Source organism: Artemia sp. Qi Xiang Cuo, chromosome 12, assembly GCF_049724085.1.
Source record: "Artemia sp. Qi Xiang Cuo chromosome 12, ASM4972408v1, whole genome shotgun sequence".
In the NCBI taxonomy this organism is placed as follows: domain Eukaryota; kingdom Metazoa; phylum Arthropoda; class Branchiopoda; order Anostraca; family Artemiidae; genus Artemia; species Artemia sp. Qi Xiang Cuo.
In genome coordinates this window covers 46,478,563-46,499,416 of record NC_142805.1, presented here as the reverse complement: position 1 = coordinate 46,499,416, position 20,854 = coordinate 46,478,563, and the positions used below count along the sequence as shown (strand labels likewise).

Sequence of the window (20,854 nt, the reverse complement as noted above, 5' to 3'; positions counted from 1 at the left end):
AATACATCAGAACTTCCCCAAATTCTTATTGGCAATAAACAAATTCTAAAGAAATTAAGAAAATAGAGAAGAGGTGCCAGCCCTCTAACAACACCTTTTAAAAAAGAAGAAGAAGAAGAAGATTTAAAATCAATCTTGGAAAATACTAGCACTCCTAGTAGCAGCAGCAGCAATGATTTGATAACACTGACGATGATGGCTAGAAAAAAGCAAACACGCATTGATATCAAATTACTGTCACAAACACCACCCTCCAGTGTGCAAAAAGATAGTGGGCATTACACTACGTGTTTGCACTCAAAATGGATGAAGTTTTAAAACATGTCTATGAAAATATTAGAGAAGTGGGAAGTTCAAGTTCCCCCACGACAATTTCTAAAGTTACCTCTGGCAGCAGCAGCACCTTAAAAAATGCAAAAGAGTATCTGGAAAATGAACCGAGTTACACTCTGCAACGGAATCATAGGCTTTGTGGCAAACAATATCGACAAACTAAAGCGTTTTTCCCACTGCATATAATGCAAACAGATATTTTAACTCTAGATGTGATTCAAAGACGTCACAATACACCCTACAAATATATTCTAGTAGCAGTCAGTGTCTTTAGTCGCTATGCATATGCCATTCCATTGCAATTAAAGAGAGGGGTTGAAGTTGCTCAGGCTTTAGAAAGTATTTTGAACAAGATAACTATAGAAAAATTCAAAGTGACCATGGTATCGAATTTGTTAACCCACATGTGGAAAAGGTTCTATCGAAATATAATACAAAGCTCTATCATAGTCACATTCCGATAAAGGCTGCATTGGCTGAACGATTGATAATAATTTCGAGATATTGTACACTAAAAAATACTGCTGTTTTTATTCATTATTTACATAAAATCATGCTAATATTTAACCAACGACCTCATCGATCACTGTCCAGTGCTAGCCCTCAGAAAGTTCATTGTAGTGAAAATAAATTTGACACTTTTCATAAACAATGTTCCACTGAAAAAAAACAAAAAGTGTGAAGAAGAAATTCAATGTTGGCGATAGTGTTCGAATTAACAGAACCAGCAATATATTCGAAAAGGGGAATTATTTATGGAGCACTAAATTTTTTAAAGTGTCCAAAATCCTAGAAACTGAACCCAAGACATATCGACTGCGAGACACCAAAGATGATGAGATCCTCGGTGGTTTTTATGAATATAAAGTGCAAAAAGTTAGAAACAGTAGTGAAGTTTATCAAATAGCAAAGACATTTTAGAGTCGTACTCACAGTGATAAGAGAAATGTTGTTCTTCGCTGGCTTACATGTAAAGTGGAATTTAATTTTTGGGTTTCAGTTGAAGACATTAACAATGCACAATTATTCCTATACGACAATCATGTCCAATGTCTCTGACCCTCTCTACATTGATTTGAATAAAACAAGCAATTTTTGGACGAAACTCTCTCCCACTATCAAATTTGATGGTGCGTCTGAAGTGGCTCTTGTCGACTGTATTCTCAAAAATACCTATGATATCTTGAGAAAAGATCGCAAATATGATATAAAAATTAGACCCTATGATTGTTCGCCACCCGTTAGCGAACAACATAAAATTCAAAATATTAATTGGATGGATTATCCTTATGTTGAATTACCCCACGAGGAACTCATTTTTATGAATTATTTATGTCGTTCTATGAATCAAAGAGTTTCCGCTCGTAAAAAAGGAGCCTTTTTTTTCAAATATACAAAGGAAGAGGGCAAGATATATTTTAGTTCACCCATTACCAGTGAAAATATTATTCTCAATGATAATCTAAAAGATGTACTTGGCTTTAAACTTAATATAATCAATTGTAAAAGTGCCGGAAACACTAATGTTATTTTTGCTGTTTACCCACCTGCCTTCTCCGCGGACACTTGTATAATTCTTTATTATTCATTTGTTGAAACATCCAGAGTTGGCAATAGCAATGTTCCGCTCCTAGGATTTCCTAAACTAAAAAACAATTAAGATCATATTCATCATTACAATATAAAGCATCTTCAGTATATCCAAGTAAACATTTCCTGTTTGAAACTCTGTTAGTCAACACAAACAACTTAATTAGGTGATTCCCTAGCAATATTGAAAGGTTTGGCTGTGATTACATACCATTTTCGACACATCGTTGTTGGTGTTCAAAACAAACAAGTTGTCTAATAGAAAAGTGGTATTCATTTGTCCTGATATTGACTGCTATGTTTATATTCTTGGCCTAAGACAACTGGGCAATGGAATGAATTATTACAAAGGTCGTTCATTGATATATGACTATGGTGTTTGTAATTGGTGCGCTAAGTTATTTCACTCTGCATTACCTCTGGTACGAATCTGTACTGCACGGGTTGTAGCGGATTTTACATTCTCTATCACTATACGATATGGACTCTGGCAAGAAATTTAATAAAAATTGGGTCGGAAAATCTTAGGCCAGTGCGCGAGCCCTGGGGGAACAATTGCAATCTCGACAAAATAGAAAAGGTATAAAACGGTTGAGAAACATTGCAACTTTCATCAGTCTCTACTCAGGTAGGAAACGAAAGACATTGCTCCTGTCAAAGAAAAGAAGGAAGAAGACGACACTTACAATACCCAGAAGAAGAAGCCCCTGGAAGAGAATTGTTAGATCGAAACTGGGTTTCTTTTCATAGACTGAACAATGGCACATCTACCGCATAAGGATTCTCATTCTTCAATCAATTTATCTTTAAATCTATTCAATGCCGAAAATTTTGATTTGAGTGCAAACATGAATGTTATGAACAATTTTATCCACAACAACCGCTATCTGATAATATCCACTTTCAATTTATTCCAATGAAGACTACTTTATGGACATGTCTTCGAACAACAAAAGTACGAAGAACAATAGGGAAATCTTTTTGCCAGACAGTGGAGATAATTTGAATGAATATTTCGGCCCTATGTCCAAGGGCTGTTTTCAGCAAGACAAAAATATATTAAAGAAACATTAATCACAATAGTATGCGACAATTAAAATCAAAAACTAAAAATTGTTCAAAAAAATCTTAGCAACTTTACTTCAGTTAAGTTCGACCAGGACTGATAAAAAGTAAGGTCAAACAAGGTGATTCAATGAGACGAAAGAAAAATAATTTAAAAACACGTTCTTATTGCTAATCCAGCTTTTTTTGCAGCTAACCTCAAAGGTCTATTTGTGACCGGTTCTGTGTTAATATCTATCGGTTTTTCAAAATAATTTGTAAGATCATTTTTAATTAAATTTGTGTATAGAGCATTTGGTGTATATTCCCCCAAGTCCCTATTTAAGGAAATATTATTATTAATCTTAATTCTGATTTCAATTGATTCTCGGACCACCTGCTTTATGCCTAGGTCATTGCTAATAAGGGCGGATTCATCAAAAAGTATATTGTGGCTAGGATTTTCAAAAATATGGCTGCCTAATGCAGAATCAGATGAAACAACGGAAATACTAGAATTTAGAGCTTTGACTATATCATCTTTATGCTGTTGTATGCATCCGTTGTATCCGTTGTTTCATCTGATTCTGCATTAGGCAGCCATATTTTTGAAAATCCTAGCCACAATATACTTTTTGATGAATCTGCCCTTATTAGCAATGACCTAGGCATAAAGCAGGTGGTCCGAGAATCAATTGAAATCAGAAATAAGATTAATAATAATATTTCCTTAAATAGGGACTTGGGGGAATATACACCAAATGCTCTATACACAAATTTAATTAAAAATGATCTTACAAATTATTTTAAAAAACCGATAGATATTAACACGGAACCGGTCACAAAAAGACCTTTGAGGTTAGCAGCCTAAAAGGCTGGATTAGCAATAAGAACGTGTTTTTAAATTATTTTTCTTTCATCTCATTGAATCGCCTTGTTTTAGCTTACTTTTTATCAGTCCTGGTTGAACTTCACTGAAGTAAGGATGCTAGGACCGCTTTGAAAAATTTTTAGTTTTATTGGTTTTATTGGTCGCATGTTGTTGTGAGTCTTTTTTCTTTTATATATTTTTGTTTTGCTGAGGACGGCCCTTGGATACAGGGCCGAAATATTCATTCAAATTATCTCCACTGTCTTGCAAAAAGATTTCCCTATTGTTCTTCGTACTTTTGTTGTTTGTTATGGAAAGGCAGTGTGGTCTTCGTCGCTATTTACATGTCATCGACATTTATAGATTTACATATGATAGTCAATAAATCCAACAAAGGAGTGCCAATTCTTGCTGATGGAATATCCTATGAAAATTGTATATTACATAATTTATTTCGTCAAATCAGTGGCACACTGGTGATCAAAAGCAACAATCTCTCAAATTATACAAGCTATATGCAGTTCATGCTGATGACACCCAGGTAATACAAGTAATTGAGAGGCACCTCCAATAGATATGAATATATTACAGATACTAATAGTACAGATGCACTTAAAATATTACAGCTAGTGAATTACATCTAGTTGGAAAAATATATCATGAGATATTTAATATACCCCACCACCAAATATTAAAGTTGTTATGAAATTGACACTTGCTCCATCCAATTTCGTTTTACGAAAGGAACTTCCTGGCAACCATGATGAAACTCTCTCCCTCACCTAAGCAATACTTTATTCACAAAAGCGGCAGGTTATGAATTCTTTTTCCTCAATAACTGAGAAACTGAGAGTTACTTGGAGTAACATTAAATCGAATGTTCCTTCTCTGGTCTCCAATAAACTTCATATCACTACAAGCTCAAGCAGATTCAGAGACTCATCCCTTATCAAGGGCGAAATTCCATCGAAATTAGCATTGGCATTTGTATAAAAGCGCTAGGGAGATAGGATTGTAGACTGGCTGCCCACACAAATTTGAGATGTTTGGGCTTTCATCTCATGTCTACAAAGTAAATGGAATCTCACTCTACAATCTATCTTTTGATAAAACCTATAGGAGATTGTACGAGTTGACAATGCAAACCCTAGATCATGATTCACAACTATTTGAAAATGGTATAACCGAAGAAATGTTCGCTAAAACACATGGTAACATTGTACTAGACTTGTCTGGTACTCAATATATGAGTATAGTACGAACGGGGACTTTGCGTTTAGAGTGTACATTTACCGACCCAATACCTGAGAGTATCGCACTAATCTCGTTAAATCAATTTGAAATCTATCGGGAAATCACTCCCGAAGTCAGTGTTGTACTAGACCGTGCACCATGAACACCAGGCAAATAATCAATGTATTTAATATGGAGCCCAACATGTCCAAGTACAGATCTTATTATCTACCCTCGGACTTCCCTGGAAAAATTCAAAGTGCAAACAATACCCTAATCACTGTTAATAGCAGTCCGTCGACTGTGAATACCGGCTATTGGCTGTGCAATTTCAAACTCTGATGACTATAGAATTTTTTATCCTCTCGGTCTACCCTATACAATCTACACTCCACACCTCAACAACAGTATTGAAAGCAGTGGGCAAACTATTATTCAAAACCGGAAGAGAGTGTAGGATCTGACGACTAAAAGTTGCGGTTTTCATGCGCTACTATATATCGTCTTCAAATGTCACGGTTATACTTAGAAACAGTTTTTCAACATTTACGTAGACAATCCAAGTCTGAACGACTTTGTGGTGGAAAATATCCTCTCAGACCTGTATAAAATTGATTTTAGTGCTCTACCAGTAAACTGTCTCAAAAATGTATGTGAATTTGTTAATTAAGAAGAAAAATGTATATACACAACAATGTCTTTATTCTTCAGTTTAGATTTCTTCTTCGGCTTCGGTGTATAGGCGACTGTCGAGAACCACTAATGCTGGTAGATCATTTGAATTCACTGTATATTGATATTGATTGGCTCCAAAGTCAGGGTCACATTGTCTACAGTACAATGTAACTTCACTCTTATCGTATCTCTTTGTATAGTCAATGATACTATTTGCATTCATATTGTGAAATTCACGTGTTTCAATTTGTTTATTTGAAGCAATATCACATACAATGTTTTCAAGTGGTGAATCACATTTGGTAACAGCCAAATAAAAATCAGTAGGTTTATAGTCATAATAGGCAGTGTTGTCACAACGATGATGTAGAAACCAAATTGTCTTGTTACCCCAAAAGTTTAATCGTAGACCTGATTCTTCCTCCCAAAATAAGTTAAAACCACGACGATACGAATCTCATAGAAAAAAACTAAAATCATGTTTAGGGTTCTTTACAATCATACCAGGATAAGTATTCGCCCACTGATCACATTTTTTATAGTGACAATTGGAACATAGTTGCCCTCTAGGGTGAGAGTCACAAATCTCTTCTAGATATGAATTACTAATTTACACGGATTTCATAATTTGCAGTTTTCATTACACTCATCAATAATATTACAAAGAATTTGTTCATTCTAATAAATAGATTTTGTCACTGTTATCCGACGTATCTTATAAATGATAACGATAAAGAATTTTAATACAGAATTTGTTGAATTCGATACTTGAATTATGTCAGTGTTATCAAACGTATCTGTCAAAAGACATTGATAAAGAATTTATTCACTCGGATACTTAGATTTAGTCAATTTTATTCGATGTATCTAACAGAGATTTTGATAGAAAAAATTTATTCACTCTGATACCTAGATTTTGTAAATGTTATCCCATGTGTCTGATAGTAGATGTATGTAAATTCCTTTTCTTACATCTCCAATATTTTAAGAGGCAATCTAACCGTTTGATATGCTGCCATACTCTAAAAATAATGAACAGATTACAATGTAATGCATAATATATTTCTAATGAATCAATTCCAAGTAAAATATTAATACAAACACGCATGCAAAAAGAGTGAGAGAGACAAAAACATATACAAATACGTAGATTCAGGCACAAAAAAACGAGAAAGAAATGCATTGGAATAAGCAAACACCCGCCCAGACACACAGGCAAAAAGAGAGAGAGAGACAAAAAACACATACAAATACGTCAAAAAGTTGGGGGGGTCATTTGGAGTTTGGGGATAGGGGATCTTTAGGGGCTGAGGTCCCTGGTGGTTAGGGTCATTGGTACCTATGATCCTTGACAGTTCGTACTCATGTACACCTCACTACTTGATTTGTAAGGATTTCTGTGGATTGATCTGAATTTATTGATTAAAATTCTTTTCTTGCCATCTACATCTCTCTTAGTATCAACTTTTTAGTATACTATAACTTTAGACTCTATTTTAAATTGACAACACTGTTCAAACGCCACTTGTGTATTATACAGAACACATCGAAGAAGTAAAGCTAGGTCAAGTCACAAGACCATTTTATCATTGTTATCCATTTTCATAGATTGATGGTATTCAAAGTGTATAATAAATAAGCTATGAGTTAACAAACCAGAGGGGATACCTTAACTGCTAATGAGTTTAACCCTTTTCTCCACTTTCATACGGTCCGATCAGTAATTAGGATCATTCACATCCCATTATTCAATCAAAAATTAATATCGTTCATACAGTCCAATTCGCAAATGCTATACCCTTTTTTGCAATTGGAGTTAGCTTTTAAGCAAAATGATTTAACACCATATGCCAATCAATTCTAGACACGATGCAAGGTACCTTCAGCCTAGAGCTTATGTAAATGATCCTAATTAGTGATCGGATCGTATGAAGGTGGAGAAAAAGGGTTCTATATCAACATACTTTTCTCGGATACATAGGATAAAATTGACAAAATCTAATTGTTAGAGTGAATAAATTTTGTTTATCAACATCCATTAACAGATACATCGGATAAAATTGACAAAATCTAAGTGTCATATTGATTAAATTCTATATCAACATCCATTTCTCGAATATATAGGATAAAATTGACAAAATCTAAGTGTCAGAGTGAATAAATTTTATTTTATCAACATCTTTCGTCAGATACAACCAATATAATTGAAAAAATCTAAATATCAGAGTGAATAAATGCTTTATGAGCATCCTTTGTCCGATATGTTGGAAAAAATTGACAAAATATAAGTGTCAGTGTGAATAAATTTTTTATCAGCATCTTTTGTCAGATACATCAAAGATAATTGACAAAATCTAAGTATTAGAGTGAATAAATGCTTTATCAGCATCCTTTGTCTGATATCTCGAATAAAATCTAAGTATCAGAGTGATTAAATTCTATATCAACATCCCTTTCTCGGATACATGGGATAAAATTGACAAAATCTAAGTATCAGAGTGAATAATTTTTTTATCAACATATTTTATCAGTTACAACGAATATAATTGACAAAATCTAAGTATTATGAAAAAAATTGTAAGTAAGTAAGTTAAAAACTCTTTCTTGATTTCACCTCTTGGATACACAATACAGAAATTTAATTCAGGAAATTATGAAAAAAATTGAACAAATTCTTTATTAACATTCTTTATCGATTGAATTCACTACCATCAACATTCTTTGTCAGATACATCGAATAAAATTGACAAAATCTAAATATCAGAGTGAATAAATACTTTCTCAACATCCTTTATCGGATATGTTGGATAAAGTTGACAAAATCTAAGTATCAGAGAGATTAAAATCTAAGAATCAGAGTGATTAAATTCCATATCAACATCCCTTTCTCGGATACATGGGATAAAATTGAAAAAATCTAAGTATCAGAGTGAATAAATGCTATATCAACATCCCTTAAATGCATTATCAACCTCATTTGTCGGGAATATCGGATAAAATTGATAAAATCTATGTATCAGATTGATTAAATTCTATATCAAAATCCATTTCTCGAATACATGGGATAAATTTGACAAACGCTAAGTGTCAGAGTGAATAAATTTTTCTTTATCAACATCTGTTGTCAGATACAACTAATATAATTGACAAAGTCTAAATATTAGAGTGAATAAATGCTTTACTCAGCATCCTTTGTCGGACATCTTGAATCAAATTGACAAAATCTAAGTATCAGAGTGAATAAATGCTTTATCAGCATCTTTTGTCAGATATCTGTGATTAGATCTAAGTATCAGAGGGATTAAATTCTATATCAACATACCTTTCTCGGATACATGGGATAAAATTGACAAAATCTAAGTATCAGAGTGAATAATTTTTTTATCAACATCTTTTATCACTTACAACGAATATAATTGACAAAATATAAATATTAGAGTGAATAAATACTTTATCAGCATCCTTTGTCGGATATGTCGGATAAAATTGACAAATTCTAAGTGTTAGAGTGAATAAATTTTTTTTATCAAAATCCTCAGTAAGATACTTCAGATAAAATTGACTAAATCTAAGTATCAGATTGAACAAATACTTTATCAACATTATTTTTCGGATATGTCGAATAAAATTAACAAAATCTAAGTACCAGAGTGAATAAATTCATTATCAACATCCTTTGTCGGATATGTCAGATAAAATTGACAAAATGTAAGTATCAGATTGAATCAATGCTTTATCAACATCCCTTTCTCGGATACATGGGATAAAATTGACAAAATCTAGGTATCAGAGTGAATAAATGCTATATCAACATCCTTTAAATGCATTATCAACATCATTTGTCAGGTATATTGGATAAAATTGACAAAATCAAAGTATCAGATTGATTAAATTCTATAACAACATCCATTTCTCGAATACATGGGATACAATTGACAAAATCTAAGTGTCACAGTGAATAACTTTTTTTTATAAACATCCTCTGTCAGATAAATCGGATAAAATTGACAAAATCTAAGTATCAGATTGAATAAATGCTTTATCAGCATCATTTGTCGGATATCTCGGATAAAGTTGACAAAATATAAGTATCAGAGTGAATAAACTCATTATCAACATCTTTTTTTGGATATGTCGGATAAAATTGACAAAATCTAACTATCAGAGTTATTAAATTCTATATCAACATCCCTTTATCGGATACATGGAATAAAATTGACAAAATCTAAGCATAGGAGTGAAATCTAAAAAAATTGACAGATATAAAATTGACAAAATCTAAGTATTGGACTTAGAGTGGCGCCACTCTAAGTGAACCTGAATTAACCTAACTTTTTGCATATCTCTCTCACTATGACTGTTTTTCTGAGCGGGTGTGGTGCCATCTATAACTGGTCTAACCTAAATTCAACGTAACGACGCATGAAGTCAAAATGAATAGAACTTGGATTTTATGACAGTTATCTGATGTATCCAATAAAAACTTTGAAAACGAATTTATTCCTTCTGATACTTAGGATTTGTCTATTTTATCTGATGTATCTGACATATGATGTTGATAATGCATTTAAAGGATGTTGATAAAACATTTATTCACTCCGATACTTAGATTTTGTCAATTTTATCCCATATATCCGAGAAAGGGATATTGATATAGAATTTAATAACTCTGATAGTTAGATTTTGTCAATTTTATCTGACATATCCGAAAAAGGATGTTGATAATGAACTTATTCACTCTGGTGCTTAGATTTTATCCGAGATATCCGACAAAGGATGCTGATAAAGCATTTATTCACTCTGGTACTTAGATTTTATCAATTATATTTGATGTATGTGACAAAAGATGTTGATAAAAAAATTATTCGCTCTGACACTTACATTTTGTCAATTTTATCCAACATATCCGACAAAGGATAGTGATAAAGCATTTATTCACTCTGATATTTAGATTTTGTCAATTATATTGGTTATATCTGACAAAAGCTATTAATAAAGAAAAAATTATTCACTCTGACAATTAGCTTTGGTCAATTTTATCCCATGTATTCGAGAAATGGATGTTGATATAGAATTTAATCAATCTGATACATAGATTTTGTCAATTTTATCCGATATACCCGACAAATGATGTTGATAACGCATTTAAAAGGATGTTGATAAAGTATTTATTCACTCTGATACTTAGATTTTGTCAATTTTATCCCATGTATCCGAGAAAGGGATATTGATATGGAATTTAATCACTCTTATACTTAGATTTTAATCACTCTGATAATTAGATTTTGTCAATTTTATCTGACATATCCGATAAAGGATGATGATAAAGTATTTATTCACTCTTATATTTATATTTTGTCAATTTTTTTTGATGTATCTGACAAAGGATGTTGATGGTAGCGAATTCGATCGATAAAGAATGTTAATGAAGAATTTGTTCAATTTTTTTCATAATTTCATGAATTAAATTTCTGTATTGTGTATCCAAGAGGTGAATTCAAGACAGAGTTTGATACTTACTTACTTACAATTTTTCATAATGCTTAGATTTTGATTTTGTCAATTATAATCGTTTTAACTGATAAAAGATGTTGATAAAAAAATTATTCACTCTGATACTTAGATTTTGTCAATTTTATCACATGTATCCGAGAAAGGGATCTTGATATAGAATTTAATCACTCTGATACTTAGATTGTATCCGAGATATCCGTCAAAGGATTCTGATAAAGCATTTATTCACTCTAGTACTTAGATTTTGTCACTTATATTTGATGTATCTGGCAAAGCATGTTGATAAAAAAATTTATTCACTCTGACACATAGATTTTGTCAATTTTATCCGACATATCCGACAAAAGATGCTGATAAAGCATTTATTCACTCTGACATTTAGATTTTGTCAACTGTATTCGTTTTATCTGACAAAAGATGTTGATAAAAAAAATTTATTCACTCTGACACTTAGCTTTTGTCAATTTTATCCCATGTATTCAAGAAATGGATGTTGATATAGAATTTAATCAATATGACACTTAGATTTTGTCAATTTTATCCGATGTATCTGTTAATGGATGTTGATAAACAAAATTTATTCACTCTAACAATTAGATTTTGTCAATTTTATCATATGTATCCGAGAAAAGGATGTTGTTTAAAATTTAATCACTCTGATACTTGGATTTTGTCAATTTTATGCGACATATCCGATAAAGGATGTTGTTAAAGCATTTATTCACTCTGATATGCAGATTTTGTCAATTTTATGCATTGTATCTGACAAAGGATGTTGATAAAAAAAACTTATTCACTCTGACACTTAGATTTTGTCAATTTTATCCGATGTATCTGGCAAAAGATGTTGATAAAAAAAAATTAATTCACTCTAACACTTAGATTTCGTCAATTTTATCCTATGTATCAGAGAAAAGGATGTTGATATAGAATTTAATCTCTCTAATACTTATATTTTGTCAAATCTATCCGACAAAGGATGTTGATAAAGCATTTATTCACTCTGGTACTTAGATTTTGTCAATTTTATCCAATGTATCAGACAAAGGATGTTGATAAAAAAATTTAGTTTCTCTGACACTTAGATTCTGTCAATTTTATCCGATGTATCTGACAAAAGATGTTGATCAAAAAAATGTATTCACTCTAAAACATATTTTTTGTCAATTTTATTCTATGTATCCGAGAAATGGATGTTGATATAGAATTTAATCACTCTGATACTTAGATTTTGTGAAATTAATCTATTGTTTGTCCAGAAGGCTAATTAATTTGATAAAGAAGGTTAATAAGGAATTTGTTCATTTTTTTCTTAATTTCCTGAACTAGATTTCTGTATTCTGTATCTAAGAGGGGAATTTAAGAAAGACTTTGTGACTTACTTACTTACAATTTTTTCATAATGATATATCCAACAACGGAGGATGATAAAGAATTTATTTATTTTAATACGTAGATTTTGTCAATGTTATCCGACGTATCTGACAAATGATAACGATAAAGAATTTTAATAAAGAATTTGTTCAATTCGATACTTGAATTATGTCAGTGTTATCAAACATATCTGTCAAATACATTGATAAAGAATTTATTCACCTTGATACTTTGATTTAGTCAATTTTATCCGATGTATCTAACAGAGATATTGATAGAAAAAATTTATACACTCTGATACCTAAATTTTGTGAATGTTATCCCATGTGTCTGACAATAGATGTATGCAAATTCCTTTTCTTACATCTCCGATGTTTTAATAGACATTCTAAACGTTTGATATGCTAGCAAACTATAAAAATAATGAACACATAGCAATGTAATGCATAATATATTTTTAATGAAATACTGCTATGTAGAATATTAATACAAACACACATGCAAAAAGAATGAGAGAGACACATACAAATACGTAGATTCAGACACACAAACCGAGAAAGACATGCATTGGAATAAGCAAACACCCGCCCTGACACACAGGTAAAAAGAGTGAGAGAGACAAAAAACACATACAAATACGTCAAAAAGTTAGAGGGGGGTCCTTTGGATTTGGGGGATATGGAACCTTTGGAGGTTGAGGTCCTTGGTGGTTAGGGTCATTGGTGCTTATGATCCTTGACGGTTCATACTCATATACACCTCACTACTTGATTTGTAAGGATTTCTGTGGATTGTTCTGAATTTTTTTATTAAAATTCTTTCTTGCCATCTACATCTCTCTTAGTATGAACTTTTTAGTAAACTATAACGTTAGACTCTATTTTAAATTGGCAACACTGTTCAAACGCCACTTGTGTATTATACAGAACACGTCGAAGAAGTAAAGCTAGGTCAAGTCACAAGACCATTTTATCATTGTTAACCATTTTCATAGATTGATGGTATTCCAAATTTATAATAAATAAGCTATGAGTTAACAACCCCGAGGGGTTACCTTAACTGCTAATTAGTTTAACCCTTATTCCCCACCTTCATACGATCCGATCACTAATTAGGATCATTCACATCCCTATTATTCAATCAAAAATTAATATCGTTCATACAGTCCAATTCGCAAATGCTATACCCTTTTTTGCAATTGGAGTTAGCTTTTAAGCAAAATGATTTAACACCATATGCCAATCAATTCTAGACACGATGCAAGATACCTTCAGCCTAGAGCCTATTACTGTTTGATAACTTTTTACAGAAGGTGCAATAAACCTTTTGAATACGTAATGTGACGATCAAAAGTTTTGGCAAAACATGTTATGATGATGGATGAACGAACTTGCTAAAGCACATATCCTCTAAACCAGTCTGATTGCATTACACAGTATCGTCCCTTATTCCAATATGTTTGATAACTTTGCTTGGAAAGGTACCAAGGAACATAATCTACTCAAAGGGCAAGGGAAGGAACATAATGTCCCCAAATAGCATGGGAAGGAACATAGTGTTATAGAAATGGAATGTAATAGTCTACTGATATAGCACTGAAAACAACATTTTTGATGCCACTTCTTAAGTGAAAATCTTGAAAGTATAAAACGGTATAATTGTAATAATTATGATCCAAAACCTTTAACTGCAGGTTTGCAAGAGCACCTCCTGCAGGTTCCTCTTCCAGGCCCCCTTAATAAGCTACGCAATTAATGTCCTACCAACACCAATATATTAAATTAGATTATTAGAGGCGTGGTTCTCTTAGTATAGCGCTGGACTTCAAATTAGATAGTCATATTTGATTCCTCCTTGGATTTTTTTTTCAATCATGGTTTGTCCCTTCTTATCATTACTTTTTAGATAATCCACTATTTTTGCAAAAGTAATGCACTCATTTTCCCAAGCATATCCCGGGAAGACTCATTTTAGAGGGTATTACTCATATCTACGTGATTTTTATCAATTTTACCATCTATAGGTGCCATATAGCACTAAAAGAAGCACTTTTGGTGCCACTTCTTAAGCGGAAGAGTTTGGAAGCATAAGCACTACCATTGCAACAATTATGGTCAAAAGCCCTTAACTGGAGGTTTATAAGAACCCCTTACATCTACTCCCCCTTCCAAACCCCCTGTGTGCGTTTCATAAATCTTCTTCTCATCCTAAAAGTAAAAGATTATTGCGAAAACAGATTAACTACAAACTAAAAACGTTTCAACTAAAAATCTACCGAAAATTAAGCTTGAATGATCAACACTTTTAAATTAAACCTTCAAACTTCACTCTGCGATGAAGCTTGTGTGCTAGTTCTAATGGTGGTAATAGAGGGGAAGGGACGTCCCTGTCCCCTTATTTTTTGCTCCTGCCTAGGTTTTGAAAAACACCTTTTTTGCTTATTTCATTGAAAAAGGCACTTTTTTCATTTGAAAAAAATGGGTGGAAAAACAGAAAGTGCACTTTATGGGAATTTGCTATCAAGTCAAATATATAAAAAGTGACTATGCACAAATATAAGCTTCTAAATGCGCCCTTAAACAGCTTCATAAGTTTTCAATTGAAACTAGGGAATGATAGTAAAAATTAAGACGAACATAGATTATTCCATATAAATAAAAAAGATCATGTTGGCTTTTTTTCGTCATTAGAATTCAACCACAAACGAAGAAAAATGGATCTAAAAAAACAAAGTTTTCATAAGGACAGTAACGAGTAAAGTTGAAAAATGAAAATGACAAAAACCTATGCTTAGTTGCCTATATAATATATATAAGACAGACTAGTACAAATAAACCAACTAATTATGTTTCCCTGTGTTTCTAGGATTATAGAAAACTAGCGCTTTACTGAAAACACAAAATAATATAGGAGTTTTGGTACAATAACAGCAAACCAATTAAGAACACTTTCAACAGAATAAAACTATTATCAATCCCCTTTAGGATCAATACCTTTTACGATAAATAACAATTCATTTTAGGATTGTTGCTTTATTTTTTTGTTTCACGTTTAATTTGTCATCACTTCTGCACGGTGGCTCATTTCAATGCCTGGCTATCGTTTTGGTTTTAAAAAGGACATACCATCATCGGTTTGAAGACACGTATGAAGTGAAGCGATCTTAATAGCATTAGAATTAAGACTACATAATACCTTTAGGATTGTAACCATCGCTTAAAACTTATTATTGTATAGAGAAAAACGGCCATATTTTTAGAGTGTGCATTATGTCTCCTTTGATCTTTATTTTAAGTAACACCAAAGCATATTTCTTACAGTTGAAGATTGTTTATTAATCACTATGTCTATTATAGCTTATGGCACTATTGAATATTATTCCAAAACGCTACCTGATAAATCAATCCAATAATCTGTATGCTGTTCAATGACTTTCCAGTTATTAAAAAAAATATTTAATTTTACGTTTATGTTTTTAAGATAATTTTAATTGTATATGGAAAGTTACTGATGTCACAACTGCTGTAAGACTATGAAAAGCTTTATAGATTAGTTTATTGTTGTCAGGCGTCATACTCACTTTTCACTCCCAAACTAATAATCCTGTTTTTAATACTTAATTTTTGTGTTTTCAGTAAAGTGCTAGTATTCTATAATCCTAGAAACACAGGGAAACATAATTAGTTGTTTTATTTGTACTAGTTTGATTGATATATATTAGATACGCTGTGAAGCAATAATTTTTGCCCGTTTTAAGTTTCAACTTCGCTCTTTACTTCACTTGGAAAAACTTTGTTTTTTTAGATTAATTATTAGTAGGAGCAAAATTTCTTTGTCTAAAATTGTGGATAATGTGAGAAAAGGTTTTTTAGATATTGGACTTAATTTAAATTTTGAAAAGTGCGAGTATCTTTGTTTCAACGGTAATGCTACGAAATCTCCTTTGAATTGAAATTATGCTTCTATACGTTCATTTGATAGCCTACTTTGGCTTGGTATTACTCTATGTAATAATTATTTTGGTTTCGCCAGTCAGCTGTAAGGAAGGCTTGTACCAAGATTAGATGTGGCTATTCCAAGATCGGTCGAAATATAATCGCAAAGCTTTAGTGTCGCTGTATTCTGTTTTCTGTGACCATGCTATTTCAGGTATTTACATTTTGCTTAGGAAGAATGACCTATCTAATTTAAGGAAAGGCTATTATCGGTATCGCAAATTTTTGTTGCATCTTCCATTGTCATTTCGTAATCGCCGTATTATCAAAAAGTATAATACACGTAATATAAATGAAAAACTTCGTGATTTACATATAAAACTGTCTGCAAGTGCCTATGAAAAACTGTCTCCTCGCCATGGTCTCATTCGTTTGTTTCGCTGAATTTTCTTCTTATTTGTTTATTTTACTTTAAGTGTTGTGTGTGTTTATTTTCCTTTTTCTCTTTTCTCCACAATTTTTCACATTGTTTGTGCAGTGGGTTACAAATGAATTATTATTATTATTATTAGCTATTATTTCGGTTTGTCTTAAAAGTAAAAGCTCATTGCAAAAAGAAATTTATGGTGATTTCGAAAAAAGCCTGAAACCCCTCCAAAAAGGCGTCAGATCAAAATGAAAAGTGCAATATTGGAATGAAAATTGTCGAAAACCTTATACAGGGAAATTACAGTCCCCCGCCTTGAACAACAAGGAAAATCGCTTTTTTGCATCGGTAGCACTGATCTGTCTCCCTTTTTTCTGTTTTGTCTAGCGGGTCACCAGAACATCATATAGAGATGCTTAATAGCTCATTCGAAACCTATTTCTTATATATACATGCTTCTTATAGACTCCGCTGTCTGCAAGTGCCACATGTCACTAGAATGACACTTCTTGCCATTTCTCAAGTGGTGGCGCTATCACGCTACCAAAACATCATAGACAGATTTTTTATAGCTCATAAAAAAGATATTGCTCATATCTACGCTCTTTCTATAGGCCTAAATTCCACCATCTAAAATTTCAAAATGACACTAAAAACGGCACTTTTTGTGTCTTGTCTCAAGTAAAAAAGCCAAGGCTATTGGGCTAGCTGAACTTATAAGAGTTATGTTTCATGGCTCATTTGAAAGCTATTGCTCATATAAACATGCTTTTTTTTATCAATTCTACCATTAGTAGGTACGATATAGCACTGAAAACAACACTTTTGGTGCCACTCCATAAGTTGAAAAGCTCCGAAGTACAAAACAGGTACTATTGTGATAGTTATATTCCAGAAACCTTAACTGGAGGTTACAAAGAACCCTTCCCGCACCCACCCCCACCCAAACCCCGTAGTAAATTTTATAGATAGTCAGCTCACCAGTAAGCTACTGAAACATTAACAGGCTACCACACCATCGTAGATAGATGTTTAATGGTTCAATTATAAGCTATTGCTTATATTCACTAGGTTTGTACAAATTCAACCATCTATTAGATTTCACAGATTTCAATATGAACTAGTTTCTCCGGAGAATTCGCAATGATCCTTGCCCCCTTATTTTTACTCCTTCCTAGGTATTGAAAAACACCTTTTTTTTGGTTATTTCATTGAAAAAGGCACTTTTTTCATCTGAAAAAATGGGTGGAAAAACAGAAAGTGCACTTTATGGGAATTTGCTATCAAGTCAAGTATATAAAAAGTGACTAGGCATAAATATAAGCTTCTAAATGCGCCCTTGAACAGCTTCATAAGTTTTCAACTGAAACTAGGGAATGACATTAAAACGTAAAACGAACAGAAATTATTCCGTAAAAATAAAAAAGATCATGGCAGGGTTGTTTCTACATTAAAAACGAGCAAAGATTAATCTAAAAAAACAAAGTTTTTCCAAGGGAAGTAAAGAGCGAAGTTGAAACTTAAAAGGGACAAATATTATTGCTTCACAGCCTATCTAATATATATCAATCAAACTAGTACAAATAAACCAACTAATTATGATTCCCTATGTTTCTAGGATTATAGAAATATATATATATATATATATATATATATATATATATATATATATATATATATATATATATATATATATATATATATATATATATATATATATATATATATATATATATATATATATATATATATATATATATATATATATATATATAGTCATATACTATAGTCACTCGTTGTTTGCAGACCAGAGGTTGGAAAACAGCGAAGAAAACAACTACAAGTGAATAAAGAATATTATAAAAAAAATGAATGTGTAAGAAAAATAAAAACACGGTACCAATTCTTCCAAAACATGCTTGTCAGTAAGCTCAATAATCTTGTGCAATAACGAACTTTTATACAATTCAGCCATTTTAACTTGTTTACTTGTCGTTAGTAGCAACTGTCTCTCAAAGTGTGATAAACACTCTCGGCTTCAGATTAAAAGAGAAAGCAAGTCTCTGATAGGGGTCAATAAACACGATTGTCAAACAGTTCGTGGTAACGAACTGTAAGTAAGGAGCGACCCGGCTCAATGGTAACCGAAACTCTAGAAAATAGTATTTTGATACAAATAGATACATCAAAAGAATCACATTTTAATGCTGATTTGAAATATATAAGTTTCATCAAGTTTAATCCCACCCATCAAAAGTTAGGCGCCTGAGAATATTTGGCTGATTTTCGAAAAAGGGGGGAAAAACCCCCTAAAAGTTATATAACCTTAATGAAAATCACACCATCATATTCTGCGTATCAGAGAACCCCACTGTAGAGGTTTCAAGCTCCCATATACAAAAATGGGGAATTTTGTATTTTTTGCCAGAATGAAGATCACTGGTGCGTGTTTATTTGTTTTTTTTTTTGTTTTTTTTTTCCCAGGGGTGATTGTTTCGACCCAGTGTTACTATAATATCGCTGGAGGGGTCATTAGAATGAAAATTGAAATCTATAGTGCTCTATTTAAGTCACAAAAATAAATGGAGGGCAACTAGGCCCCCTCCCACGCTCATTTTTTTCCCAAAGTCACCTGATCAAAATTTTGAGATAGCCATTTTGTTCGGCATGTTCGAAAATATTATAAGTATGTCTTTTAGGATGACTCAATCCCCCGAAGTTCCGGGGGGGAGGGCTTAAAGTTATGAACTTTACCCAATGTTAACATATCGTTTTGGTTATTTGGAAGTATACAGACGTTTTCCGGGGAGATTTTTCCGGGTAGTGGGGGGGGAGGTGGGTCGGAGGTTATGTGGGAGAATCTTTCCATGAAGGAAGTTTTCATGGGGGAAGGGACATTGCTATGAAGGGGACTCCGGACTTCCCAGCATTATTTAAAAAAAGATCATAAATTTAGTATAAAAAAACAAGTATTTCAACTACAACAGCAGCAACATCGAAACTTTAAACGAACAGAAAATATTACATATATAATTGGGTTCACCCCATAGTCAATGCCTCACTCTTTAAGCCAAAGATTTTTTAGTACTTTCATAAGAGCTATTTATTCTAATTAACGGTCTTTGTGATTAAGCGGTCATTTCTAAAGAATTGGAACAAAATTTGAACTTTCACTTAAAGAGTAAGGTATTGACTAGGGGGCTAACCCCCTAATAAATGTATTAAAAATATATGAATATAGAAGTTCGTTACGTAAGTTAATTCGTAAGTTACGTATATTTATTACTAATAAAAACGTTCGTAAATAAAATTAAACAAGTTTCGAGAAAGCCATTTAACTAAATAAAAGTAAATAAATATGAAAATTTTGTTTTAATTATTCATGTACGGTGAGCCAAGATCAAAACCTGCATTTATTCAAAAACGTTCAAAAATTAAATAAAAAAAACAAGTTTTTTAAACTGAAAGTAAGGAGCGACAATAAAACTTAAAACGAACAGAAATTATTCTGTATATGAAAAAGACTGTCCCCTCCTCAACGCCTCGCTCTTTACGCTAAAGTTTGACTCTGTCTCACAACTTTATTTTTTAAAACAATAAAAAACTTTAGCGTAAAGAGCGAGGCGTTGAGGAGGGGACAGTCTCTTTCATATACAGAATAATTTCTGTTCGTTTTAAGTTTTAATGTCGCTCCTTACTTTCAGTTTAAAAAACTTGTTTTTTTTATTTAATCTAACACAAGAAAGGCTTGACCAAAGTGTTGTTTTTTTATCTAATTTAACATCTAGCTGAGTTTGTCACAAAAAAAGATGAGAGAGAAGGGCTGATGCCCAAACGAATGGGTTTGGGCCTCACAAC

At 32.3% G+C, this 20,854-nt stretch overlaps 1 protein-coding gene across 1 annotated transcript in view; it reads right to left on the bottom strand.

Moving 5' to 3' along the window:
* The window catches only part of LOC148946191 (uncharacterized), a 389,952-nt gene extending 370,981 nt beyond the window's left edge, over nt 1-18,971 (bottom strand). Inside the window, exon 1 of the mRNA XM_089097629.1 lies at nt 18,897-18,971. Within this exon, the coding sequence (XP_088953755.1) occupies nt 18,897-18,971 (75 nt within the window). The remainder of the gene's footprint in view (nt 1-18,896) is intronic.
* Nucleotides 18,972-20,854: the final 1,883 nt, after the last annotated feature.